The 20,547-nt window shown below is 44.6% G+C and overlaps 1 protein-coding gene across 4 annotated transcripts in view; it reads left to right on the forward strand.

Moving 5' to 3' along the window:
* GRIP2 (glutamate receptor interacting protein 2) overlaps positions 1-20,547 on the forward strand; it is a 252,049-nt gene that overhangs the window by 216,721 nt on the left and 14,781 nt on the right. For all 4 annotated transcript variants that reach the window (XM_086846920.1, XM_086846921.1, XM_086846922.1 and 1 more), the window contains exons 13-19: positions 1,818-1,963; positions 2,636-2,716; positions 11,032-11,098; positions 11,936-12,081; positions 12,372-12,516; positions 16,772-16,911; positions 19,187-19,363. In XM_086846920.1, the coding sequence (XP_086703046.1) occupies positions 1,818-1,963; positions 2,636-2,716; positions 11,032-11,098; positions 11,936-12,081; positions 12,372-12,516; positions 16,772-16,911; positions 19,187-19,363 (902 nt within the window). The remainder of the gene's footprint in view (positions 1-1,817; positions 1,964-2,635; positions 2,717-11,031; positions 11,099-11,935; positions 12,082-12,371; positions 12,517-16,771; positions 16,912-19,186; positions 19,364-20,547) is intronic.

Here is a 20,547-nt window from a genome sequence, read left to right on the forward strand (position 1 = left end):
CCACTAAAGGACTGTAATTAAACTTGATGTAATTTATTCACAAGGGTAGGTTCATTTATACATCATGGAGTTGTCTGTCCTAATCTAAGTCTCCTTGAACAAACAGCTCTGAATTTGCATCTCATAAAGTGGCCAGTGATGGCATGATGATTTCCACGGATGGCATGAACACAGGCCAAAGAGTGAATATACCTTCCTACCAGTAAAATAACCACCCTGGGCTCCCTCCAAACTTGTTCATATCTCAGCTTTTGATGGGCCATTGGCACGAGCTGGTGTGCTTGCTCATTTTTCTTGAATTCTGATGTGTGTACTTTTTCTTGATAACTTGGCCTTTCATATACATCCTGTTGTTTGGACATGAATAATACAGCCAAGTGTCTGTTGCCTTTGTGTGCCTGGAAGCTGTGGTGCTGTGTTTTCTTACAACTGAACTGGGTGTGAGTGATGAAGGGTGACTGGAAGGTTCAGTAAAAAACAAACTGTCTTCTGTGAGGTATTTGTCAAAGAAAGGGGAAGACAAAGATGCATTTAATCATGAAACAGGAAGGGAATAAAGATTCTCTGGAAAAGGCTTAAAACAGGATAACTAATGTCTTCTGGAGAATCTTTGTGGTAAATTTTTTTCTCCACATTTTGAGGGGAACCTTATACTTGATGCCATCACCCTAAAAATCTTTTGAAGACCACTCTCTAGGTAACATTAGTGATGGGTGAAGAGTGGTTTCCCAAGCTCTGATCTAGTGGACAGCCAGGTGGTAAGTGGAAAGTCTAAAAAGATGTAGTTAAAGTGAACAACTGATAGAGGAGAAGGAAGATGAGCAATTTCCCATGGATGCAGGGAACACTGCAGTCATATTTTTGTAGAGCCATGGGCCAGCCCAGGTGGGAGCTGACTGAGATAATGTGGGAGATAACTTGGAGGATCATGCTGGTGTTGCAGTATATGTAAAAAAAAAAGGAGTGTGGGTGGATACTGAATGTAGGAATGTGTGAAAAACACCTTGCTTATAAATGCAGGGGGTCCCAAGAGACAAACTGTGCTGTAGCAGTACATCTCCAACATAGCCTTACCATCATGTTCTCTTTCCAAAGTAAAAATCCTGCTGATCTCTGTTCCTGGAGAAAGTGTCTAAACCAAGAGCCCCAAAGGTCAGCTGTGGTTATATTGTCAGGCCATCACACTGGAATAATATTGGCCTTTCAAGGCAGTTAAACAGTATTGCTGTACATTTGGCTTCCAGAAATGCAATTAGAAGGGATAAATGATTATCTAATTTGCTGAGACATTTTGGTGAGTTTATTGGATTGTAGCTTCAGTGTTTGCCATGAACTGAGCAGAGGAATCTGTGCAGTTTTCAGTGCCATTAGTTTGTGTTCCAGAGGGTGCAGGTGCATGGGCAGAACTGTTTGTGGTTATATAGGGAAGGAAGTCACATTCCCTTGTGTTTATCATTCTCATCTCTCAGCCATGGTGTTGACTTCTAGGAAGACGAGGGTTTCTTTTTTCCCCCCTTGGTTGTTGCAAAAATATGACCAGAAATGGTTATTTAGGAGCAAAGAATATTTGAACTTTACAAACCCACAAAGGTTTGCTTCCTTGTGCCCTTCCAGAGACACTGGGATGGGCACAGCAAAACGAGTTATTTTCAATCTGGGGCCACTTCTGCAGGATATGTCAGTACTTTGTGTGTCTTATAAGAGATTTTCCTGGCGAAAGTAACTCATGGCTGGTTGTGGGGTTGTTTTTTTTCCTCCTTTCCTCTTTTTCCTTGTCTCCTTGTTCCCATTCCCTCTTTTCCCACTGTGAACTGCAGGTGTGGACTGCTGCAAGTAGGAGACAGGGTCCTTTCCATCAACGGCATCGCGACAGAGGACGGGACCATGGAGGAGGCCAACCAGCTCCTGCGGGACGCGGCGCTCACCAACAAAGTGGTGCTCGAGATCGAATTTGATGTCGCAGGTACATTCCCAGAGGAGCTGCTGCTCCTCTCTGCCCATAGGAGTCTGCCTTTGCTAACCTTATTTGAACCAATAAAGCTTTATGGGCTTGTTGTCTTGGTTCCAGTAGCACTAAAGGGAGAGTATTGACAAGGATCAGAAGGAAGAGTGAGAAACCCTGTGAGGACCATTTCTCCATTTCTTGTTGTTCTAACAGGCACTGAAATGGAGGTTCTTCTGATCCTTTCATAAATGTTCTCTGCTCATTGCTTGGCTGAGATAAACCTAAGGAATAGATGAAGAGGACACACTTTAAATATTTGCCCATTAATAGGAATAATATTTATATTCATTTATGGCCTTGAAGCCAGGAGGGAGCCAAAGCTATAGGCTAGGAGTAAAGTGCAGCTTTGTATTAAAAAAGAACTTTTTTCCCTTTTACATTGACAGAGCTGCTTCAACCTTGAAATACAGTGTGATGTGAGCACTTAACTTGATGTTCAGAGTATGTATTTTTAATGAGAATCCAAATTTCAACCTGAAGTCCACAGGGCCTCAGATAACCTTATTTGAACCAATAAAGCAGTGCTTTATGGACTTGTTTTCTTGGTTCCAAAGAAACCATCCATGCAACTGAAAACTCACTTTTTTTTCTTCTTTTTTTTTCCTTTTTTGTTTGTTTTTGGCTTTGTAGAGTCTGTCATACCCAGCAGCGGTACTTTCCACGTTAAATTGCCCAAGAAAAGAGGTGTAGAGCTTGGAATTACAATCAGCTGTAAGTATTGCTCAGACTTGCAGTTGCAAGAGCCTCTGCTTTCCACACATGCATTTTAGAGGACTTGACTGAGAGAGAGAAGATCATATAGGGTTTCTGCAGCACTCCAGTGCTTGTGATTATCCCAGAATGAATCAGATGTGTGGTTCCTGCCTCCATGAGCTGGCAGCTGCAGAGAAAAGCAGCTGCACGAAGGGTTGGGACAAAGTCTCAACTGATCACTTAATCTGTGGTACACAATAGTATTATATTATATTATTAGTAATATTATTTTTATTTCCTTGCTCACACTTGTATTATGTTCTTTTTAAAAAGAATTGCCTGGGTCTGGAGGGACCCATGCAAAAAGAGGTGGAGGCAGGAGAGTAAGCAAGAGGCGAACCCCACAGCTTGAGGGCTAGAGAAGGGAAACTGCCAAGAGGGGGAACATGAAGGGGGTGGTGGGTCTAAGAGGCAGGGGGAGGCACTTTAAATTCCAGGTTTTGCCAGGAGTTGTTTCATTGACAAACTCAAGCTGTGCAGAAGGAAAGGCATGTGCCAGGACCTGGTGTGCACTGAGAGAGCATAAACCTTTCTCCTTCTTTTCTCTCTTCTCTGCTCACTCTTGATTAATTATCTCTGTTTCTCTTCTGAGCACAGTTTTTCATTTAAAGATCTTTTGGCCTCTTTGGAGAAGATGCTGTAGGGGGATGATACAGGCAGATCCATCCCAAATTTCTGGGATCTAACTTGGGGTCTTGTTATGCCTTGTGTCAGTGAATTTTTCCTGTATGGCAAACACATGCAGGTCTCAGATCACTCTTCCCTCTTTCACTTCTGGGTAAAGTCAGTTGAATCATCTCAGGTTTGCCATGCCCTGAGACTGCCACCACCAATGAAATGAAACAGAGCAGCTTATGAGACTGCAATAATGGGATGTCTTGTTTAAGCCTTCAGGAGACAGACCCAGCTGTGTCTGGGGATTGGAGTCGCAAGGGACACTTGAAAACTAGGTTTCATTAAAAGAGATAAGCTATGGTAATTACCTCTTGACATTTACAGCATTAGTGAGTGTTAATTGGAGGTGTTCTGGTCCAAGTGGGGTGATTCTCAGGAGTGACTGGAACATTGACAGGATGATGCCTTTGCACCTTGTGATATTTCTTCTCCCTCTTCTCAGCTTCCCCTATTTGTGCCACAAGGACAATCCTGAGACATAACAGCACAGTATTTAACATTTGGCTTGGTAGCAGTTACCGTCTGAAGACATGAAAGTGCTTTCTGAAAGCAGCAGGCTGTCTATAATGGCATTTCACTGGCGGGGAGCAGTGCACGGTGCGGACTGTGCTGAGTTCCGAACTGCTGCCCTGCCACTGCCTTGGCATTCCAGCCTCAGGGAGCAACCTGGGATAATGGATCTGGTAGCAAAAACTGGCTCCAGCAAGGCTCTATTAAGTTTCAAAGTTTAGTTTGTGTCTGGGGCTAGAGAGCAAAATGAACCTGTGAGCTGCTGCAAGGACATATTTTTATTTGTGAAGTCTTATTTGAACGGGATCTGCTTCAGATGTGCATTTACACTTCAAACATATTTTTATGTTGGAAAGGTTTTCATTTCAAATTTGTTAAAAAAAGTGATTTCACACGCTTTTTTGAAATCACTGCTAATAGAAAGAAACTGACCCCTAGGTTTAAAGTAGATGCCCATTATCCAACTACAAAGCAGCTTTTTAACACTATAATTGATTTGATCTTTTTGATTGCTGAACATGTTTGTACAATATTGTTTAAGAAATACACATGCATAAACCTAAAATATATTGAAGTTGTTTCCTGACTTAAAGACAAAATTATATTTGCAAAGGGAGAAAAAGACAGGCACCCAGAAAATGTAGTGGCAAGGATGAAATTCAAGCTTAATCCTAATTTTATTTTCATATGTTAGTCTATAAGCACTATATAGATCCACATGATCCTTAGCAAATTAGTTTATCATTTTTTTTACTTTGCTTCTGACCAGGCAGATAAATACACCAGTTCCAAATATTAAAACCAAAGCAAGCAGCCTTATGTTAAGTACTTCCTGCAGAGACATGATGTGCATGCAGGAGTGTGATGCAAGCAGCAACAGAAAAGAGGTAAAAATAACCCTTCTCTGTTTTGCTCAGTTCCTTTCCTCTCAGTTCTGCTGACTTGAGTGCTTGTGTAGGTCTAGAAACAGCTTTTACAGCTTTCCTTCTGATATGGAAAATTATATAACTACTGTTTTAAAGGAGAAGACTTGGTTTACTGGCCTCTTGCATTGGATTCCTGTTCCCTACTCTGTAAAACTGGAGCAAGTTGGTATTTTTTTCAAGGTGAAGGGGTCAGTAGAAGACCCACTGCACTGTCGTGGCCACAGGATTTTATTTATTCATGTACTTTATAGTCTAGCTACATTACAGATGTAAGATTAGTTGCTTTCATTGAGTTTTACCTCTTGGCTTCAGCTGGCTTCTCTGTAGTTAATTCCTCTGCCTAGGAAGGTTTGCCTCTGCCTTCTTAAATGGGCAAAAAGTGTTACGACCTCATCAGAGGAGCACTTCAGAAATAAATGTGATCAAGTTCTTGCTGTGCTGTGACTCTCAGAGATAATTGGGAGATGGACTAAGTAAAGGGTGGGGGGAGAGCAGGATTCTTGATGGATGTGTTGAAAGAATTCATGTAATGGAGCTGGCTGCAGGAGAAACCATAAATCTGCTGGAAATGCTCATGAAAGGGCTGAAAACCCAGGAGATTTGTGTACGAGCAGGGCAGATGCTGCTGGTTCTGGGATGAGCATACAGAGAGGGGCTGTACCTAATCCTGGTGAGGGACAGATGTTTGCTGAGGGCATTTAATCTTCTCAGAGATCTCAGGGTTTCCAGAAGGAGAAGGCTTGGGTTGGATGAGTCTCCAGTTGCAGTCTGAGAGCATGGATGCGTTTCTTTCCCCTCCCCAACACAGTGTGGCAAAGGGACATAGCAAATCAAGATGCATGGTGGAAATACATGCATATACTATTTCCCTTTCCATTCCCCAAAGGATGACTACAAAATCCAAGGGGTGAGCCTTTCACTGACAGTGCTTTGTACTCCTGAGGGATCTCTGTGCCCTCAAGCCTCATTTCAGTCTCCTCCATATGCTAAATGAAGAACACTGAAGCTGCCATGTGTGTGCTGCTCCATGCACTTTGTCCAGGGGTGAAGGAACATGAAGCCAGCTAAACTCTCATTTTTTCCATACTCCAGTACCTCAGCCTCTGTCTCAGAGAGAAGGGCATTTACTTGTAGAACAGCTGTTCTGGCTGAAGAGCAGAGCATGCTCCTTTCTGCTCCAAGAGCTCTGAAGCTTACCTGCTTGCAGCAAGCTCTGAGGCTCTGAATGGCGAGCATGAAAATACAGGGACACTGAGAGTTTTGACACAGGGATGTGAAGATTTGACCCTTGTTAGCCTGAACTACCCATCTCCATTAGCAGAACAAATGCCTCAAATGCTCTGATCTTGCTGGCTGCATCCAGTTCTAATGATGCAGTTATGCCTTTGAAGGTTTTCTGTAAATCTCTTACAAATTAAAATCTCCAGCAGCGAGAAGGGAACAGTCACGCATTCTCATACGTTCAATACCTCACCTCTTAAAATAAGATATGGATTTGTTATTACCCTCTAGAAAATGATAGTTGGTTACACAAAAGATTGCCTTTTGTATTGAGAGTTTGTGATTTTTTTTCTGTCTCAAATATCCTTTCCAAGGGCTGTTTGTGACACTCACTGTAGGATAGAGGTGTGTTGGTGTTGCTGTTCAAAGAGATACCGAATTTGCCATTAATTTTAGATATGCATTAATGCATTATATAGCTTGTTTATCAAATTACCTTTATATATCTTAACAAATCAATTCCTGTGCCCTTGGTGTGAAGTACTGCAGATAAGGAGTAGGCAGTATATCTGCTTTCAGGTGATAAAACCGGAATTTGGGTAGATAGATAACTTCGATTAAGTCGCTTAAGCAGTGTAATCACTGTCCTAGTGAGAAGATGGATCTCTGAGCCAAGCAAACCTAGTTTTGCTGGCTCTGTGTTAGCCTGTGCCCTGCCACCAGCCCAGCTGAGCGTGTCTGCAGGCGGGGCAAGCTCAGCAGCCACCTGTCCTACCCCCTCACTCACACTATATCTGATTCACTCCAGTGCTTTTATCCTGGTGGGATATCCTGATCTGGTTTTGCTACCTGGAGATTGTGAAAGAAAAAGGATCTGTGATGAGGCAGATATCCTGCTGGAGGCACTGATAATTTATGCACCTGCTGCTAAACTTAATGAATGATAGAGGAAAAAGTTGGGTACTGAGGATTTGATTTTCACTGCTGCTCTTTGTAATCAATTCTGATTCACTTTTTTTCCCCTCTTCTCATTCCTTAGCTATCCTGAGATTATTTGGTTTCTGATTTTGCTATTTCCAATTTAAAAATGGTTCTTATTTAAATGCATTCTTATGGCATTATTACAATTTCTTTAATTACACATTGGCAGTGTTGCTTTGGCTTGGTCAACAATGAAGGGCATTTTTAATGCATTGATGCTTGTGAAATATGTGCTGGTGCTCCTTGGAGGGGAATAATTCACCAGTACAAGTCATTATGCATTCTATTAAAAACACAGACTGGACATGTGTTCCTGGCCTCATCATCCATCACAGTGTAAACACTGAGTGAGCCACAATCCCAGCAGAGAGACCGAAAGCAATTTATAAAAAGTAAATAACAGTATTGATCAATTCACCTTTTTATCACTGCCCTGTCACTGCCAAGCAGTGTTTTCATTTTGAGTTTCTTTCCCACCACATGCTTCTACCTTTACCAGCTGTTGATTTATAGAGCCTTCTCTGGGCCACTGGAGCAGATTCAAACTATCTTTTGTACTGGTAAATCCACCAAAAATACAGATGTGTCTGAAAAAGAGTCTGTTTCTACCTGAAGTGGCTTGCCTTGGCAGATGGAGGCCACAGCCAGGATGCCTGCTGAGAGTGAGCATGGGTTTCTGCACGCCAGCTCCTGCCTCCATCTCTTCCCTTGACTTCCTTTGCTGCCACCTCCAATTCACACACAGGAAAACAAAACCCAGAGGCAAGGCTGAATGTCCAAACTGTGTCTTCCTGCAGCAGAGTTCCCAAGACAATGTCCTGTGAAGAGAAATAACCACATTAACAGCTGAAATGAATGGATAAGGAGGCTTTACTCATCTGTGCAAATGTCTTAATGCCAAAGACCACAGCCCTAATAACGATGTAGTTTAGGCTGGTGCTGTTTTAATTGCAGGCAAATTGGAAATTGTCCATTCAAAATCTCACTGGGGTTTCATGTATCTAATGGCTCTGACCTCTGTGGAGCCACTCCTTCAGTGAAACTGGAGCTCTCTCACTGTCAGACAGACAGCTGTTGCACAGAGAAGCAGTCACCCTGTGTGAATGGCACAGGATGATTAAAAATGTGGCTCTCAGGATGCTCAGGGCAACCTGATCCCAGCAGACAGGCAGGAAGCCCATCTGGACACTCTGCTGGGGTGCTAGGGAGGTCTTTGGGATGCCAAAGGTTAATTATTGGAGTCAGTAACTACATGTTTTTAGAATGAACAGCAAGCCTCTGTTTTGTGAGATTTCATTATCTTAACCTTGTATCTTATTCCTCTTAAGAGAACATGGTTATTCATTACATCTCCCTAACTTACCCTTCAGATTTGATGGTTTTATAAAGCCTTTGCAATTTACATTAAGTAATTATGTAATGTGATGATTCTCCCATCTCTGGAAGTGTTCAAGGACAGGTTGGGTGGGGCTTTAAGCAACGTGGTCTAGTGGAAGGTGTTCCTGTTCCATGAGTGGAACTAGATGATTGTTAAGGTCCCCTCCAATCCAAGTGATTCTATGATGATTCTGTGATGAATATTTAGGACATTTTATGTTTACAAGGGCTGCCATTTATTCAAGTTTGAGTTCTCTGTTGGTAGGGACAATTGTATGCAGTTGTATATGGCTCTTCCATTTAGCTCAGATCTCAAGAAAATCTGTTCTGAGTGCAAAACTTTTTAAAAAAAGCCCTGCAAACAAAACCCAGCATGGTTTTTCCTTAAAACTTGCTTTCTTCTCTAACGGATAAAGCACTTAGTTTGTTACCCTTGCTCCTGTCATGGGAAGCTTGTGCTGTGCTCAGTGCTGACATCAACTGTAGAGCTTCAGAAGGGTAAGGTCTGGTTCTCTGCTCAGAGACTGACTATGTGCAGGATCCCCCCATGTGTCACACGACTTGCAAGGCAGATGCTGAGATAAACATAAATCCTGTACAGCTCAAGGCATGCTGTTGTCTATACTTGCTTGCTAGCTTGCCTTTTTTTGTTCATGGTCTCCGGACACGTTGTTCAGCTTCTTCAGCTGTGGCTTGGTCAGGTTAGAGATGGCCATCCCAGCCCACCACCAGGACAGGTTAGGATCCTCCCTAACCCCTTTCTGTCACTGCTTCTGCTTTGAAACTAGTAAACAAACCTTGCTGTGAAAAGTATTTTTGCCAACCTGGATTGTTTTGACAGAACCAGGCTAGGGAGTGATTAAACATGCAGCAATGCCACCTGACCCAGGGCTTAGGGTGTGCTCACAGGGTCTCCCTCTCTGCTGCTCAGACCCCACTCTGTACACCTCTGTCAGCAGCACATATATGTCCTATACTGAAAAGGAGAGCAACAGTAATAATGATCAGAGTGGTATATCTCAATCCCTGAGCTGTTTGTTAGTCCATGCTGTATGTCCTTCTCAGTCAGCATGGGGATTTCTGTGTTGTTCTTGCCTGAACCCCACCCTTATTCCCACTTCTCAGCTCTGCCCAGTGTGTCTTGTCCTGTCTGCAGTCTGGTCCATGCTGTGGGCAGGCTGAATATGGGCACGAGCCCTCCAGGAATCTCCACAGCACATCCCCTTCCCTTAGATTTGCAGACAGGAGCACAACATGAGTGTTGAGTCCAAAATTGTCTGATACCAGGCTCCAGTAAGACATGGGGAAAGAATTCCTCCAGGCTCTGTACCATTCAGCAGTCACATTGCTGTGACTATTATAAAATCTGTCACGGTCTGCTCTTTTGCTGTCTGACCTCACTGTGGCTCTCAGCCCTGACACAACTGAGACTGACTGTCTTTTTGCTCTCTTTAGTACAGAAGGTTTGGTTATTTCTGGAAGAGGATATCCTTAAAGGTGTTGGGTTAGACATATGTTTTTAAATCTCATAAATGAATGTAAACAACAGAAAACTAGACCAGAGAGGTGGGTAAACATTTATTATGTTTGATTCTCTGGCTGCTGTTCAGGCAGGTGGATCTCTGTGTGCGTTTGGTGCCACGTGCCTCACAGATATTTTAATCTCTGCCCTGCACCTGATATGTTCAGAGGCTGTGAGTTTCTTTCTTCCCACACAGTTTTTGTGAGAAGCTGAGAAGCTCTGTCAACTTCAAATGAAGCAATGCAATTCCCATGGCAAGGCAGAAGGGAAGGATGCAGGGCGGAATGGATGCTCTTTCTTGGTGTATGTTTGGCATGTGGATGACAAGGAGGTCAGGAGGAGTTTGAGTCATAGGTCTCTCTTGGGCTTCTCAGGAGAGCAGCAAGTCTTGCAGGCAAGTTTGAAAATGTAAATGCTCCCAGAGATGTGTACTCTCATCTCGTGGGCTGAAAAAGTTATCAGGGTCAGCCAGGAGATAGGAGTTGGAAACCACCCACCCCTTCCAGCTCCAGCACAAACCACCCCTGATTCATCTGCTTGTATGATTAAGTGCCCTAGAGAGCTGAACCAGTTGGAAAACTCTGCTTTTTCCCTGGGTTATTTTCCACCTGGAAAATTTCACAGCCCACTTTACTTGAAGAACACAGAAGGGCTTGTATGGAGCACAGGGCTGAGCTGGATGCTCTCCAGGCAGCAGTGCTAATTCTGACTGCAGCCATGGCCTTTGGCTCCCTTGTCCTGTGTGTGAGGACTGGTGAGGAGTGTTTGACAGTGCTGGGATTGGCAATGCCAGCTCTTCCTGTTGGACACCATATGTCTTCTTTTTCAGGAGTCCAAAGGAAATTAACCTGGGCAAAGGGCAACCGACAAACTTTGCAGGGATTTGTGTTTTGTTTTCTTTCTTTCTGGAGAGGCTTCCAGAGTTCAGCTGTGAAGCATCATTGTGTGATGGGAATATAAATCCCCTTTCCTTATGGCTGCTTCTCCCCATTAACCATCCACCACCCCATCCTGGACAGAAAACTCAGCACCAGGCTTTGTACCGTGTGTCTCTTTTGCAGCTGCAAGCAGAAAGCTTGGGGATCCTTTGATCATCTCTGACATCAAGAAGGGGAGTGTAGCACACAGGTGAGTGCAGCACACAGGTGAGTGCAGCATTTTCCATCTGTCAAACCCATTGCAAAATGCCCTCCATGATAGAATGTCTACCAGAGAAGCTGATGGAGCCCGAGCAGTAGCACTTGGGTCTGGATATTTCCAGAATCCAAGGAGATCTCAGCACTAGAGGTTTTTCTTAGACCACAGTAGGGTTTGCAATAAAAACTGTCTGTATTGAAGCAAACAGCATTGAGCTAATGGAGAAGGTGACCAGGGCACTGGTTTAGATGCCTGCTGAGTTTGTAGGAGATGGATGTTTGGCATTTAAGAGCATGTGGTAAAGGGCTTCATATATCCCAGGTGGTGCTATGGCTCATCAGGTAGTTTGCTGTGTCTCAGCTCCTGCTTTGGTGAACAAAATGAGTGAATTGTGGGCATTGGTGTAGAACTGTGCAAATAACTCAGCATTTATTGACTTCCCCTCTGATCCCAACACTTCATAGCAAGGTGTTCAGAGGAATTTAGTATGGCTTATTTCTAAGCATGGCTTATTTCTAAGAGTGCTCTCACAGGAGTTTCCATAAGGGGTAGAATATCTGTCAGTTAAATATCAGGCATTTTCAGAGTTGTAGGTTACCCAGGATATTTATCTAATCTTCCTGTCTGGTTCTGTGTGGATACCTGCTCTACACAAACTTCCTCTCTTTAAAATTACAGGTGTCCAGACTCAGCTCATAGTTGTTTTCCAGAAAAGATCAAGGACAGTAAAAAGTTAATATTGTCTTTTCCACTGCAGGACCAAATGTAACGTGGGATCTGAAAGGGAAATACAAATGTACTCTTAGTTTTCTTTTCCTTTCCATGTAGAACTGGCACCTTGGAGCCTGGAGACAAGCTGTTAGCCATTGATAACATCCGACTCGACAATTGCTCAATGGAGGATGCTGTGCAGATTTTAAGGCAGTGTGAAGACCTGGTCAAATTGAAGATTAGGAAGGATGAAGATAACTCTGGTACAGAAATCCTGATGCAAACTGGTGCCTGTCCACTGTAATGACATTTCCCAATAGGTAGTGCAAACTAACAAAGATAAGGGCTGCTGTCATCCAGTCGCCACTTTCCAATTGATTATAGTCTATTTTTGTTATTCTGCCCTTAAGTGATGCCTGGAAGGTTAAAATCCTATTTGGTATGAGTGTCACTGAAGATTTCTGGCTTTTGCTTCTAGATGCTGCAAGTCTTTCCTATGACTACTTTTATTTGGGATGAGAAAATAATTCAGCATTTCTGTTTTCTCTTTCAGATGAGCAGGAGACGACTGGTGCTATTATCTACACGGTGGAGCTGAAGCGATACGGGGGCCCTTTGGGAATAACCATCTCTGGGACAGAGGAACCTTTTGATCCCATTGTCATTTCGGGCTTGACTAAACGAGGGCTGGCAGAGAGGTGAGGTTTGGGGGCAGAACAGTTGAATTGATTTGAGAAGGGGTCTTGAACCATGCCAAATTTCCTCTGCTGTCATAAATTCTTTGTCATCTAAGTCTGCTAAGAAGGAAGGGTGCTCTGAAGGTACCAAGGGACATGAAGCAGGGTGGTGGGGTCTGTGCTGCTAGGAAAATAAGACAGACACTTCAGGAAAAGTCAGATCCAATGAGTCAGGTGAATTCTGCTGCTGGGAATACATATTTGCCCCTCTTCTACAGAGGTGCTTCCTGGTCTGGGATTTGCCAGGTACACCTCATGTCAGGAGGGTGCCCAGCCTGCCTATGAAACCACCATAGACTCTGACCAGGACTGCCCTGTTGCTAAACTGGTTTATGGCCATTGCAGTGGTGTGTCCTGCTGAAACCAGGGATCTCGGGTGTCTTCTGACCTGTCCTTGCTTTTTGCTCAGTGTGTTACATGTGAGGTGTCTCAGTGCAGGTTGGGCTGCCCAGCGTCTGGCATTTATACTGAATAAACGTAGGAGCAGATTTACCTTCAACCACTGGGGAGGTTACTGTGTGCCTGGGTCTGAATATATGTGGATGTGTGGGATTTAAAGGATCAGGACATTCCTGAGAGTATAAGGTGGAACTGAGTCATACACTCTATCTTAATTAATCTTTCTATATGGGAGCTGCGACTTGTAAATAGATCATTTCAGCAGCCCTGACTCATGCTTCTTTAAGAGTCTTTTACTTTGTGCTGCCTGACAGGCAGAACAGCAACAAAAAAAACCCTGAACAAACTGGTGTAAAGTGCAAGACTTTGGGGATGTTTTACAGCAGATCTGGCCTTTTGTTTTTTTCTGTTTCAAGACCACACTCCCTCTTAGCTGGACTGTGAAACAACTCTGTGTCCTTTTCTGCATTGGGTTCCCAGAGCTCTCAGAACTCTGCTGTGCATTTCCATTGCTTCCCTTGGTGCAGCATGCAGAAGGTCTGTGTCTCCTGGGAAGGAAGGGGATGGACTTAGTCATTGGTGATTCTTCTCTTTGGGGATTTTATATCACTGCTTGCTACTGATTTGGTCTTTTTCCCTATAAAATAATAGCCACAGAGGATGCAAAGCTTTTCTATGTAGCACTTCTGTACTGTACTCACAACCCAGCATGAGAGAGGTTAAGAACAGCCAGCTAAAGCGCTGTCAGGTATCAGAAGACAGTCTTACACCTTTGTTGGTGTCAGTTCCCTTTGCAATTCCATGCCTGTTCCTCCTCTGAACTCGGATGCACACGGGTGACTGCTACGTCCAGAAATGTAGTGCAGGGGCTGCTGCAGTACTGCTGAATTTTGATCAGGAGTGAGCAGGCAGTGAGGAATGAAAAGCCTTGTGAGCAGAGTGACGGAGCTGTTCAGCACGTTCACTGTGGCTGAGTTGCAGATAACAGCGTGGGGATAGAGCAGCACAGGGATGTCTCTGGGTAACCTTGGCTCCCCGTGGGGAGGGTGAGGAGCACTGTGATGAAGGCTGCTTGCAGGAAAGGTGAATTTTTTTCTCTTGTCAGTGAGAGAAGGGGGTGACTTGACCTTGCCAAGAGAAGAGGGGTGCTCCTAGTGTTATCCTAAATTGTCACTTTCTGACGTCTCTACCTTTATCTGTGCCTCAGATACCCTTAGCCAGGCTCTGATTGAAGGATGGGGATTTAAATCCAAATCCATGCTCTTGCTGGGGTAGAGGACATGGTTTGGCAGCACTGACATGGGGTGTACCTGATCCCAGTGTCCGATAACAGGAATTCATGGGCTGTTCTTGTAGAGGAACAAATGAAAGTGCACTGCATCTTGGGCTGCTGGCAGTGGGGGAGGCAGGGTGTCCTCTAGGATCTGTCACACGTCTGTCTGTGGGTGACAGGCTGCCTAAGTCTAAAAGGCTTCACAGTCAGATGGCTTAGGTTTTATCTTGACCTTGAACATTTTTTTTCCTCTCGTCTGTTCTTACAGAAACCTACAAAGGCAGCTCAGACTTAGATCAGTGTCAAGCTATGGCTCTCTCCCATGTTAATGTCTGTGTCCCCTCCCTGAGTGCCTGCAGATGGCTTAAGCCTGTGCCATAGGACTTGTGTTTTCTTTCTTAACCAAGGGAGTATGCCTGAACAATTTTGTTCAATTCTGGTTGAGGTGTAATGGTTCCCCAAGAGCAATTTTTGGCTATTGCTGGCATTTCAAAGTGCCAGACCAGCCTCCTTCAGTGCCACCTGCTCAAGTAGAGGGGTGTGGCTGTAGGAGACTTTGGTCCAGGAGTATCCAGCACCAAGCCATGTTGGCAGGGAGGAAAAGGGACACTGCCCATGTGCCAAGTTAATCCCTACCACGTGCATGCAGCCACCTCAGTGCTTGCTGGGAAGTGCTTGCAGTCCCTTTTACACCTTTCCACCTACCTGTTACTCTAATCTGTTCTTGCATGTCCTTTCTGAGCAAGAAGGAACATGCATCCCATGGCTCCTTGGGCTGCTTTGTGTTTGAGGTGAATTAAGGACTGTTGGTAGTAATGCAGAGGCAGGAGGCTCACTAGCTGGAAACTGCTTTCTCTGTCAGTTCTGCTCAGTTTCTGTCTGCCTGGCCTCACAGGGTGGGCCCTGAGAGGACTGGACTTTGGTTTGCTTTCTCCCCATTGAAGAAAAATACCTGGCTGAACGTGACCTTTCTCTTGAATTGTTTCTGTATTTCTCCCTGCTGAGAGACTTCCACAGTTACTGCAGAGCTGTCGTGTTGTTCAGGGCTGGGTGGATGGGCTGGTGCCTCGGGTGGATCTGTCCCCATGCTGGGTTCAGGGATACACCAGGAAACCCTTGAATACTGAAGCTCTGCAGTGAGAAAAGGATCGACTGTAAACTGCCAGCAGTTTGGCTTGATTTTTTTTTTACTACAATAGATGAAACTTTTAAGACAAACACTCCAGTCACAGTTTGATCTGTAATTTGTTTGAGCACACAAATGTTTCCATTCCAATGACAACTTTTCCAGGCCGATTTGGGTGGGACAAGATGGACATCTAGTGGCTGTTGGGGCCATTGTGGCATTGCTGAGTACCTCAGCAGCAGCAGAAGCTGCAGACTGAGCAGTCCTGCCTGCTGCTTGGCTGCGTTTCCTGATTTGATGTACTTATAGGGGATGTTTCACAGCAGTGTGGTTACAGAGCTCTGATATTTTGGGAAAAGCCAAGCAGCTGTTTTGCCTGCATTTATATATCAAATTCCAGTTTGGCAGGAGCTGCAGTCCAGTTTGGAGATGCACCCTGAGGGAGACAAGTTGCCATGGATAAAAAGATATTGAGGTCCAGATTTGCATCTCCTCCTGGCTCCATCACAGAGGTTCTAATAGCAGAACCTCTCGCAGAACTGGAGGAGGAGGTGGCTGCTGCTCTTGTGTGCTGGCACTGGGGAGCTGAGTGTGAGTTTGGGAAGCTCTGTCCAGCCAGTGGTGAGCATGAGCTCCATCCTTGGCAGCGGCTGTGCCAGTGAACACACCCTGCCCTGCCTGCTCTTCCCAGAGCTTCACTGGGGAAGGCTCCAAGAGAGCCTTTGTCTGTGAGCAGACAGAGGGGAAGGATGGAGAAGGGGGAGAATTGCCATGACTTATTTGCTCTGTGTGTCTGTTGCTGAAGCCTGAGGATTTATGTGTGAGAGCAATAGCCAGTGCTGGAACGTGGCTGAGCAATAAAACATCTTCTTCCTGAGCTGGTGGAGAAAGCCACAGGGGTGTAGCTGAGTGGGGTGAGCTTTAAGCATATCATGAACTGCAGCTGGCTCAGCTCATGCTTGCACACACATGAGCAATTTTGAGCTATTTTGGTTTGAGTTTTTACCAATAGGTTTCTAGGTTTATCTCATAATTTCTTTCCATCAGGGTGAATGTCCTTCAGTTCCATGTTTGAGGACTGTGTTGGACTCCACATCTTGAAAATGCTTGTGCTTTTAACCCCACTGCTTTGAAGTGTTTTCTGTCTCAGCTGGTCTGCAGCCCCAGTTCCCGAGGGGCTGGGATTTGAGGAGTTCATGTGTTCCAATGTGTGTTTATATGTCTGTGCACGTGGAAGTTGGGGAGGACCTGGATTCCTGCTATGTGGTGAAGAGGAAGTCATGGGTATGGAGTGTACCAAGAGGGAACAAAGACATATTTTAAAGTGCTGAGAGTTAATTGCTTCAGGTGACAATGAGTGTCCTATCTCCCAGAGGAATTGCTTCTCTGGAGTTCCTGACAGTGCCTTTTCCCTCCAGAACTGGAGCCATCCACATCGGGGACCGGATCTTAGCCATCAACAACGTGAGCCTCAAGGGCAAGCCGCTGAGCGAGGCCATTCACCTGCTGCAGATGGCGGGGGAGACCGTCACCCTCAAGATCAAGAAGCAGACAGAGAGTGAGTTGAGGAGCTGGGGTGGGCAGGGGGAAGGCTCACCCCAGCAGGGACCCTGGGCCATGGAGCAGGCACTGCTGGGGGGTTTCTGTGCTGTTGTGGGAGGTGAGGCAGTGTGGTCATGGCCATGGCTGGGCACAGTGGGAAAAGGTGTGTTTCTTGAACTTCGGACTCACAGATGAAGAAAAGGCAACCCAAAGCCTCTCTGTGGTTATGGTAAGAGATGAAACAGCAGGTTTATTGGCAATAGTAGTTTTTAATTCAGACTGACACCTTGTACTGTTGTTGCCATTCCCTGTCTGTCTCAGTGTTTCACACAGAAGTAAAGCAGAAGTTAATTTTAGAAGTATAAGAATGTGTTTGGGGTTTTTTTGTAAATATAACCCCACTAAATGAGCAAAGAGACTCTGAGTTGGTAGAATCCATGAATTCCCCACCCCCGTCTTTAATTCAACTTTTTAAACACAGTTGGCAATAAATCTGTTACACCTCTTTTTCTGGCTTGGGGTTCTAAGTCCATCTTTCAAAGCATCTAACTTCATTCTAGGGATTCCCTTCTGGTTTTCCTGCCAAGCTCCCTGTGGCTTTGAAGCTGTTGTTGACATAGTATAAAAAAGCAGAAGCATACTTAGTACTGGCAGGTCACTGGTTTTTGGAGACAGAAGGACGATCGGAAAAAAAGAGGGATCATGCAAACTTTTCTCCCTGACTGCATGATAGCAGCCAAACAGGGGCTTTTATTTACATTCAGGAAGTACCAGGTGCATTCTGGCTTCATTTTAGTCTCTCCCAGCCCCAGTATTTTATTTTTTTTTAGTGTGATGCTTCTGCAGTCTGTAGTTTTGGCTGGACTTCCCCAGCCAGTGGCCCACAGTGCTGTGGAAATCAGAAGAAATCAAGAGATAAAGCTTTTCCAAGCAAATGTGGCCCTTGGGATGCCTGTCCTGCATCTGAAAAAGTGACATCACTCTTAAACATAGAACTTCTGCAGACCTCAAAGCAGTTTGAAGATGTGTGGCAAATGCACCTGTTTTACAAATGGATGAAGACTGGGCAGGGAGTAGGGATGTGGCAAACAGAGGCAGAACTGGGGAATTGATTCCTCTTCAGGAAGCCCCAGTCTCTTCCCCTGTAGCCAAATGTCTTGGTCTTTGGTCTGAAATGCTCTTTTTTTCCCCCCTGCTGACACTTAGCATTGTCACAGCCACTTGGTGAAATAATTGACATGCAAGTGCCTGTTGGAAACTCGTTAATCATTCTGAGAATGAAGCAGGTGTAATTGAAATTTCAAGGTAATCTTGAGTTAATCATGGTGAGCAATCTTCTGGAGGCTTGGAAAATAGGGACTTTCAGGACACTGGGCTCTGTTTGCTAAAATAATCTGTCCTCATTGACAAATGCAGACTTTCAGAGGGCTTTTTATCCCACAGGTCAGAGATCCAGGTTGTGGATGGCTAACAAGATATCTAATCAACAAGGACTTTAAAATATTCAGTACAAAAAAGTGCTTGTGCTGTGAAATCATTCTTTGCATAGCTTTTGCCTGAAAGGAAATTTGATATAATGATAATAAGGGCCTGTTAGCACTAAAATAATGAAAGGAAAGGTCTGAGCTTTGTCATTCACATTCAGCTCCCATTTTCCAATCACTGATCAGGGGAAATTCCACACCCAGGAATTCCACCATTGTCACACTTGTGGGAGACTCTGGAGAGGTGGTGATCAGCTTTGAGTTTTTATGAAGCTGTACAGTCGTAGAAGAGGGTTGAAACTTCAGCAGTGGTGGATGCCATTGGATTAAAACATCTGTTTGTAGCTGAGTTTGCAGCCAGCACCTGCCCTGGTGCTGCTCTGAGTATAAAGGAGGCCCCCTGAGACCAGAGAAGCTACAGGATGTTGCTTGCAGGAGCCAACACTTCTCTGGGCAGGGCTTCTTTGGAGGAATCTTCCAAAGGCACAGGAAGATGAATTGATTTAGGCTTGTGAATTGATTTAGGTCCCAACTCTTTCATATGTGGTAATCCTCAAATCCCCATGGCTGCTCCTTGTATTCCATGTGCTAAAAATTCAGAAAGGCATTTTTTCTTGATTCAGCTTGCGATAAGAGTAATGCTTTAAATCCTTTCAGCTTCATTGCACATGTCTTTCTCAGCTACTTTTGAAGAGCTAAAGAGGTACTTAAAAAACTTACAGTACCTGGGCTTGCTCCTGTGTCAGCATAAGCTTTTCCCTGAGGCTTACTCCTTGTGCCTGCTAAAACAGGATGTTCTGGTTGCAGAATCCTACCCCAAGAAGTCGGGGAGCATTAATGAAGTAAGCGACCCAGAGGATGAGCTGACAGACTCCCAGAAAACTAGCAAGCTGTCTGAGATATACTCCACCACAATTCCAAGTGTGGACAATACTGTTGAGTCCTGGGATGGCTCTGCCATTGATGCTGGGTATGGAAGCCAAGGTAAGCCAGGGCTGTGTTTTCTTTGGGGGCTCTGCTCTGTCTGGGTCTTGTCTCCAAACATGAGCCAAATCCTGTGGCCTGACCACATTTGTGTGGCTTCTTGCTTCCAGAAAGGAACAAAATGTATTTTAGAAAGGACTCATGTGGTGCCTGAGAGTTGGTGTATCTGTTTAGGCTTTTATTGGCACATTTTTTTCTGGTTTATATGGCATCATACTGTTCTCATCATTTTCAGAACCATTACAGCACTTTATAATTCGCATAATCAGAGACACTATTCACTGGCCATATGCTTCACAGAGTATTTGGTCCGTAACTCACTTTTATTTCTCCAGAGAGGCCTTGTAGGACATAATAATCTTCTTCAGGATATTTTAAAATCCACAAGAATATCTTGTGACTAGAAGCACTTGCTTAACAAAATAATTAAGGTAATACTACAAGAAAGTATCCCTAACTCTCTAGTGAGTGATCAGATGAACACATGTCTTTGAGGTTAGATTTATTCAGCTGTAGCTTCTAGCAGATGTGGAACTGGAATTTAGGATACTCTAGTCATGGGAATATATTTTTACTTGGAGAAAAGCACTGGAAAACAGCTATATCAGTTCAGATTTAGTGATGTAAGCTAGCATTAGCCTGTGTTGAAACAAACTAAAATCCTGAATCAACGCTGTAACAGGAAACTGGTAGAAAGACTCCTGTCCAGAACAGAATGTGAAAACAAGGAGGATGCTGCAGGCTGCTGCTGCAAAGTGTGAGTGTGCTGTGCTCGCTGCACTCCGGCCAAGTCCAAAGGACAGCACTGCCCAGGTTCTCTTTCCCCATCCCTGCATCTTCCTTCAGCCTCTGCTCATCTGAAGTCTTAATCTGGGAACACTGTTGGAACTGGAGGCTTCATTAGGGAGGAATCCCCTGGCCTTCATAATGCTGCAATCCTTCTCCATCTAATTGAATGTTAACACAAGTTGGACACTGGGAAATGATTGCTTTGCCGGTAAATTGAGAACAAGTAATTGAGCACAGCGCCCCAGGGAGCAGGGCTGGTGCCAAGTTGCCCAAGATCTACACACTGCAACTTTGCTTCAGGGGCTCTCTGTTTTTGCTGGTAATTGCATTTGGCTTCATGGTGGTGCAGTGGTGCTGGATGGGAAGGGAGTGCTGGAAGGTAGGGAGAAGGGCAT

This window comes from Cyanistes caeruleus, chromosome 11 (genome assembly GCF_971803275.1).
Source record: "Cyanistes caeruleus chromosome 11, bCyaCae1.hap1.1, whole genome shotgun sequence".
Taxonomy (NCBI): domain Eukaryota; kingdom Metazoa; phylum Chordata; class Aves; order Passeriformes; family Paridae; genus Cyanistes; species Cyanistes caeruleus.